Source organism: Apteryx rowi, unplaced genomic scaffold (genome assembly GCF_003343035.1).
Source record: "Apteryx rowi isolate R43461 unplaced genomic scaffold, aptRow1 scaffold_322, whole genome shotgun sequence".
In the NCBI taxonomy this organism is placed as follows: Eukaryota; Metazoa; Chordata; class Aves; order Apterygiformes; family Apterygidae; genus Apteryx; species Apteryx rowi.
This window is the reverse complement of record NW_020449664.1, coordinates 207,059-215,071: the sequence shown is the minus strand read 5'-3', so window position 1 is coordinate 215,071 and position 8,013 is coordinate 207,059. Positions and strand designations below refer to the sequence as shown.

The 8,013-nt window shown below is 62.7% G+C and overlaps 1 protein-coding gene across 1 annotated transcript; it reads right to left on the bottom strand.

Moving 5' to 3' along the window:
* Positions 1–193: 193 nt before the first annotated feature.
* PAX4 (paired box 4) lies at positions 194–4,085 on the bottom strand. Its single transcript, XM_026071158.1, has 7 exons — positions 4,073–4,085; positions 3,332–3,462; positions 3,015–3,230; positions 1,852–1,937; positions 836–969; positions 496–578; positions 194–370 (listed from the first exon to the last, which is right to left on the bottom strand). Exons 1-7 carry the CDS (start codon positions 4,083–4,085, stop codon positions 194–196), a joined length of 840 nt encoding a protein of 279 aa, XP_025926943.1.
* Between the last annotated feature and the right edge of the window lie 3,928 nt (positions 4,086–8,013).

Below are 8,013 nucleotides of genomic sequence, written 5' to 3'. Positions count from 1 at the left end.
TCCTACCTGCGCGGAGACGGCGGCCGTGCCGGAGGGCGGGCGGAAGGCGGCGAAGGCCGGGGCAGCCGCCGCCGAGGGGGGCAGGAGCCAGTCGCACCAGGAGCCTGCGCGGGGAGAGGTGGTGGTGGGGGGGGACGGTGCGACGCGGCCCCCGGATCCCGCCAGCCCCTCGCCCGGAGCGCGGCTCCAAACTTCACCCGCGCTCCCGCCCGGGGAGACCGACGCTCCCGGGGCATCCGACCTGGAGCCCCTCCAAGACCTCCCCCCCTCTCCCGGGGGGAAGAGCCCGCACGCGGTCACCTCCGCAGCCGGCATCCAGCCTCTGCTTGGCCTCCCGCCGCCACTTGGCTCTTCTGTTGGAAAACCAGACCTGGGAGAGGAGGGAGGTGGAGGGCTGAGCCGGCGGCTCGGCCGGCAGCTGGATGCATCCCCCCCCCCATCCCGGGGGGGTCCGGGCTGCGTCCGGCCGGTGCACGCGGCCCCGGGTCCTCTTACCCTGATGGTGGCATCCGGGAGCTGGGTGGCAGCGGCCAGTCTCTCCCGGGCGGCGGCATCCGGATACTGCCCCCTCCGAAACTCTGCAAGGGGGTCGGGGCAGGATCAGGGTGCCTGGCGCCGCAGTCACCCCCGGCCCCCCGGCTCGGGGCAGTTCGGGGCGCCGTGGCTGTATCCAGGCAAGGGGATATTCTCCCGTCCGGGAGAAGCTGCGGTGCGGTCGCTCCCACCGCCCTCCGGCAAAGCCCCTGCCCCATCCCGGCCCTGCRGCTGGAGGACGGATGCACCGGATGGCCCGGCACGCGCCGGCCGCCGCACGGCTTCAGCGCCAGACCGTCACCTTTCTCCAGCGCTTCCGCCTGCTGGCTGGAGAAGACGGTCCTGTTCCTGTGCTGGATGCCCGGCGGGAGCTGCCGGCCCGACTCGGAGCCCCTCGGAGGGTGCTGGCTCCCCGGAGAGACGTCGGCACCGGGTCTGGCAGGCGAGCGGCAGCCTGCAGGGTGCGGGATGGGGATGGGGGTGAGGGGGGGACCGCAGGCGATGGAGAGTCAGGGGGTCTCCGGGACTCTGCGGCTGGCGGAGCTGCACCCTTGGGTCGGCGGGGGCGAGTTGGGGGGCCGGGAAGGGCCAGGAAGGGGTCGCGGCTCCTCAGCACCCCATGGGTATTTGTGGGTCACTGCAGCAAGTGCCGAGGGTAGGGAGGAAGGGGTGGGGAGCCACGTCCTCGCCTTGCCCCGTTGCACCCCGGCTTTCGCCTCTGCCCAAAGCACCTGGGAGGGGAAGCCGAGGGGCGCAGGGTCGCCCATCCGGGGCTCGGGCACGGGGGCTCGGGCTGCAGACCCCRGCGGGCAAGGCTGTGAGGAGGGAGTCAGCCCCGGGCAGTGCGAGGATCAGGGCCGTTCTGGGGGGACCTGGGAGAGGAGGCTGCTGGGGCACTGCGGGGCGAGGAGGCCAGGGAGGGCCGAGGAGCCCCTTCGCCTTTGGAGGGGGACAGGGTTGGTGCAGGAGCGTGCAGAGGAGCCATGTGCGCGTGCATGCGTGTGTGTGTGTGCACGTATGTGTGCATGTGCAAGCATGCATGTATGCATGTGTGTGTGTGCATGCATACATGTGTGTACATGCATATGTGTGCATGCATGCATGTATGCCTGTGCATGCATGCAGGCATGTGCATGCATGCAGATGTGTGCATGTGCAAGCGTGTGCGTGCATGCATGCAAGTGCAYGCACATGTGTGTGCGCAGCTGGTAACAAGAGCTCTCTGCACCCTCCAAGCAAGTCTCTGCCACCCAGGTGCAGCCCCCAGCCCCCGCTCCCTGGGCCGCCCCGCCCCCGCCCCAGCACATCTCACCTGACGGCAGCGGGTCCCTCGCAAAGCCCTGGTCGGCCGTGAGCTGCAGGTTGCTCTGCAGGTTCCTCAGCACCCGGTTGATGGAGGAGACCTGGGCAGGGAGAGATGGGGCTGTGCAAGAGCAGCGGGGCTGGCCAAAGCCCCCCGTGCGCTGGGCRTCCCCATGGTCACTGCAGCAAGGCGGCAGCGGGGGAGCCCGCGCCGAGCTGCAGGTGGGCGCAGAGGCAGGGAGGAGTCGCAGGCGATGCCCCGGAGCTCTGCCCCGAGACGCTCTCCCGCAGCCCGTGCCAGAGATGCTGGGCGCTGCTGAGCACGTGCCAGGGATTCTCCAGCCGGGGACATGCCCATCTGCTCCCAATGTTTGCTGATACAGGCAGCCCTTTAATTTTAACGGAATAATAATATTTGATGTGAGGCAATCTGCAAATCAGAGCTGGAGACAGTGAGATTTACAGCAGTGGGTCGGTGATTAGGAAACATGACTGTCTGCTGCGACATTGCAGGCTGCATTTTATTACCTCYGCCTGTCAGCGGCACTTGTAACAGACCCATCACTACAGTGTCCACATGCCGGAGACAACAGTCAGGCTTGCGTGGCAATGGGCCATCAGGGCCCTCCTCTCTTCCAAGCGTGCTTCGGCTGAAAGCTATTTGTTTTCCATCCTCTCCCTGCCCCAGGGAATGAGCTCTCCTTCTATTGCCAGGAAGCTCCAGGGAGAGGGACCTTCCTTTGGCTGCACCCTGGGCTCCTTGGGAGCTGCACCTTGCCGGGTGCATGCACAGAGCAGCTTCTCCTCCCCTCCTCTGCCCTGTCCTGCGGTGCCCGTGGCCGTGCGGATTGGCGCATCTCCCTGGGCATGGCCGGCTGGATTGCAGATGGGGGAAGGTCTCCGGGGCTGGAGCAGCTGCAGCGTGTGCCTGGCCGGAGGCGGTGGTCCCCTGTCCCCCCCCATCTCAATCTAGCAACTGCATCTCCCTCCACCAGCTCTCCAGGCATGGAACCCATCCCTGGGCATCCATCCCTGCCTGCAGCCACTGAATGCTGCCAGCAAGGAACCCCAGGATCCTGCAGGATCCTGGTGATGGGGGTCTGGGAGCCCCATGCGACCCCACGCGGCGCCTGGCGCCGGCGTCCCCGCGGCCGCGACCCTCCCGGGCAGGGACTCACGCTGGGGGTCCTGTTGCTGGCGCAGACGCCCTCGGCGCGCAGCTTCCTCCGGATCTCCCAGGCGAAGAGGGACGGCTGCTCCAGCTTCAGCTGGGCGATCCGGGCCACCACCGCGGGGGTGGCCATGCGGGGCTTGCTGCCCCCGATGGCTTTGGGCTCCACGGCTCCCGTGCGGTAGTAGCGGCCCAGGATCTTGCTGACGCAGCCATTGGACACCTGCGGCACGGAGCGGCTGGGGCAGGAGCTCAGAGGCAAAAGGATGGGAGGAAAAGGAGATTCCCCCCCCCCCCGGCCGGCCTTCCCAACCCTGGGAGCACCTTGAGGCTCCGGGAGATGTCCGAGGTCCGGACGCCGCAGGATGCCAGTTCAATGATCCTCTTCCTCTTGCAGGTGGGGAGCGGGCGGCCGTTCACGAAGAGCCCCCCGAGCTGGTTCACGCCGCTGGGCCCTGGGGAGACGCCGGGCACCGGTGACACCGGGGCTCGCCGCGGAGGGACGCTGCCACTCCGTCCCTGGAGAGCGCCGGGGCGCGGAGGCTTTGCAGGGTGCACGACCGGGGACTTGGGGGGGGGGCCTGTCTTCGGCCCATCAAGTGAAGGTTTTGGGGGCGGTTGGTGTGGTTAGGGGCAGGGAAGCACGGGGCATGGCTCTGCACCGAGCACCACCCGGGAGGGGACAGCGAGGGTCCTGCAGAGCCACCTGCGCATCAGCCACCAGCACCAAACGCAGGCTCCAAGGGGGAAAAGCAGCCTGGTTTTGGCGAGAATATGGAGGGAAGGGGAGCGTTCGTGGTGAGCCTTGCCCCACACCGGCCATCCCTGGCTCTCAGACCTTCTTCTCCTAGACCCAAGGGCCCTCTGTCCTGCGCGGAGAGACAGCGTAGAGCTGGGAGGTGTCGCGGCTCCCCAAGCAAGACCTGCACCCACATTTCTGCCCTCTCACCCTCTCCAGCCAGGGCACGGCGATGAAACAGCCAGAGCAGGGCGGACGCAGCACCTCCCCACGTCCCCGCGACTGTGGGCACGGGACTGTGCTCCCCCAGCGCGGGGATCGCTCACCTTGGTGTTGCATGGCTGAAGCTTCGCCGGGCGGCTTCTTGGCGTCTGGGGTGAAAGGAGACGGCAGCTTTCATGAGGCTGAAACAAGCCCGTGACAGCAGCCAGGGCTCAGCCGCTTGCCCTGGCCACCCTCCTGCAAGGAGAAGGGGCAGCAAGGGCAGAAATACCGAGAGGAGGGTGGAAGCRTTCAAGGGTGTCTGACTGCTGGGAAGACCATCGCTCTCCAGGCACAGGAGACCGAAGGGACCCAGGCTTTAAGGTGTGTAAAGGCTGCTGTGCTGCTCCTGTGTGCGCTCCCCTGGAGCTGTGAGAGCCTGGGGGTCTCCCCGTGCCCGGTCCATGGCCAGGGATGTGCAGGACATCAGGGGGGAATGGGTGGGCAGGAGGAGGTTAAGCCTTCACACTGGTGGTGTGAAAGGCCAGTAGCAACGGGCAGGTTAGAAGTCAATGGAAGGAGGCGGCTCTCCGTGCTGCACGGAGCAAAGCTGCGGGATGTGCTGGCACTGAAGAGATGGGTGCTAAACACTGCCTGGTTTCCAAAAAGAACTGGACAAATTCGTAGATGCAAAACCCCCAAAGGGCTATGAACCGGATGGACACCCCACCTGGCAGAGCGAGCCCCTGAACTGCAGACCGCTGGGGGGATTTGGAGAAGTCAGACTACGCTTGCCTTGACCTTAGACACTTCCCGAGGTGTGCACATCCCACGGCCACCRGCAGAGACAGGACACTGGCTGCAGGGACACCCGGGCTGTGTCCTTATGAGTCTCCTGCCACCTCCTGTGCTCCTGCAGCCTCCTGATCGCCCATCCCCCCCGTGATCCCTCCTGCCAGGAGGCACAAAGAAGGGAYGGGAAGGCAGAGGTGCTCCCGGGCACCTCATCCATCCAAGTCTGCTGCGCCTACGCCCCCGGGGACCGGCTGGTATCAGCTCTCAGTTATACCAGATATCCCCTTAYGTGCATGCACTGCTGGGCCCTCAGGGTGACCACACTCAGGTGTTAACTTTCCCTCCCACTGCCCACACCGTTCTCCAGCTGCACCGGCTTCCATCCTTCTCCCCTGTTTGTTTTAAACACAGGGCCTGTCCTCATCTTTCCAGCATGAGTGTGAATCAGGGCTTCATTGGCTTCCCCAAAATCTCTCCAGGTTTTCACCACTCCAAATGGGATCACGACCTGGATTCACRACATCTGATTATCTTTGCGCTTGCRTGAGAGCGRTTCCACARGCTCTGTGYAGCTGCTCCTGATTTACACCAGCCTAAGAAAGAGCAGGATCAGGACCTCTGGTTTTATGTGCAAAAGCTTTTCAGTGCTGATTCATGGTCCATGTATCACCCACTTTAACCCTTCTCTGGTGCCTGTCCCGCAGCTCCCAGGCACAGGCATCTATGCATGACCTCATTGCTTCCGCACCAGCCTCCTTGCAGGCAGCTTCACTGCCTTGCAGCGTATTTATTTCAGGAGCTTGGGCCTGRCTCCATGCTCCAACTGCACTGCTATAAATCCCGAGTTGCTCCACTGCAGACATTGGCATGGAACTGGATTTATAGCCCTGAGTGTGTGACCCAGCAAAGGAAAGATTTGCAAGAAACAAACAGCTTAGAAGAAGCTTCTCATCCTTCAGTCAGAGACCCATCACCAGCCTACAGTCACCTCTGACAACGCAGAAAATCAAGACTAAGTTTTCCCATACGCAAGCACAAGCACTTCCAGAGTCCTTTTCCAAGCCACTGAGCACTTGCTTGGCTTGCCACGCACTATCCCTTGCTCCAGATCCTGATCCATTTATGGCAGGTGCATGGATGTAGATGCCACAGTCTCTTGCCTCTGGCACAAGGCAAAGCACTGTGGGAACACTGCCAGTGCACCAAACCCCCRGGAGCAAATGCTGTCCCACCTTCTTGCTACACAGGTTCACCCGGCCCATGGTGCCTTAGAGCTTTCCAGCCGCTCTCCGTGTGGGTCTGCAGGATGAATGCCCCTTCCTCCCTCCCTGGAGATTTACTAGGAGCCAGAGATGCAGCAAAAGTGGGTCCTGCAGGTCACCAGCTCTGCAGAGAGACACTTTGCAAAGTCCCTGTGGTGCCTCACAGATCCCCTAGAAGCAAGACGATGTGCAGGAGCAGTGCTTCCTTCTGGAGGAGATTGCACCCAGGAACCCAAGGCAGAAGGGGGGCACAGGGAGTCCTGCCCGACTGGGGATGATCTCTGAGGTTGCTGGAGACACCAGAAGTTTCAGCACTGTCTCATAGACCTCTGTGAAAGTGGGTGGAAAGGTAGCAAAGCTCTAATTTGCGGCACTGGCAAGGTGCGCCGCAGAGGAGCGGGGCGGCTTCGCAGGTGAAAGCTCTTTGTTCTGCTAACTGCAGCTCTCTGCAGGGCAAGGGGAGCAGCACTGCGCACATCTGGCCATCTTGCTGGGCAGAAAGGGCAGGGGATGTTTCCACCAAGGACTCTGGTGCCAGCCCTTCGCTCTAGGAAAAGCCCCGTTCCAACCCTTGCTGCCTGTGCACTGTGCTTTCTGCCCGTGCGGAAAGGAGCGAGCAGCGCGCCGAGCTTCAGAGGTGCCGCACGGCACCTGCGGCTGCTGCAACTGCTGCCTTGACAAAGTGCCAGCCGGTCCGGCTGACAGACCTGGCTCACCCCGAATTTACCGCGGAATACCCCAGCAAACTCACTGGCACCCCAAGCGCTGGGCTCTCTTTCCTAGAATCTCCTAATTTCAATGCGCTTGTAGTACTGCCATGCGCAGCTTGGGAACATTGTTTGGAGATGTTGACAAAGATTATGAAATTCAATAAAAGCAAAATAAATCCATGTAACTCTACAACAAGGGAATATTCAACATATTTTCCGCAGATGAAAAAAGGAGACTTAGAGTGCACACAGTTTCCCCTCTCTTGTTGGAAGGTGATGGCTTGCCCTGGTATAAAGCACAGGAGACTGTACAAACCAGCAAATCCAAGTGAGAAAGAACATATATTAGCCATCAGGACCTGCTTCCCTTTTGGGGCCACCTTAGCCTCCACTGGCCATCCCTGGCTTTACACCAGCCAAGGGCTCAGCCCATCCTGTGCCAGGAGAGGACGCAGGGACATCTTTCCCCACAGGAGAAGTGGATGCACTGGGAAAGCCAAGCACGGCTCAGGGTTGTGAACCTCACAGTCCCCTCCCGGCTCCTGTTGAGGGCTCAGAGATGGCAGCAAAAAGGATGGTGAGTTTGGTCTTTGAGCAGCATACAGAGGAGAGGYGAGGGGTAAATGAGACAGGACAAGCACAGAAGAGACCAGAGCAGATCATTCCCGGAGGACACACAAAGTCTTCTCAGTGTTGAGGCATCTTTGCTGCTTAATTGCCAGCAGGAATTGTTTGCTGTGGCTGCACAGGCAGGGCAGGAGAATCTGCCCAGGCCAGAAACAAGCAACCCCCCACGGCCCAGAGCAGCCCTCCCAGGGCAGAGCTCGCCCCATGCCAAGCTGCGTGTGAGCGGGTGAGGGCAGGTGCGTGTGCGTATCTGCACACGAGTTCACACACGTGTGTGCGCATTTCTCTGTGTACATTTGCGCATGCACGTGTGTGTGTGTCCGTCTGTGTGTGCACGTCGGTGTATGTCTGTGCACACCTCTTTGTGCCCGTGTGCGTGGCCGCATACGTGTGCACGTCTGTGTGTGCGTGCTGACTGGTGCACGGGAGTGTGAGTACATCTCCGTGCGTGGCTCCGTGTGCCCGTGCCGGTGCGTGCGCGCTCCCCTCTCCGCATGCGTGTGCATGCACACGCGTGGAGCCCTCTCTGTGTTCGCGTGTGCCCGCGCGTGGGCTCCCGGCGCAGCGGGGGCTCCCGGCGGGACGGGGAGGTGGGGGGGGGGGGAACCGGGGGCCGGTACCTGTGGAGCGGCGCAGGGCGCTGCCGGGGCCGCCACCCGCAGCCGGATCCGA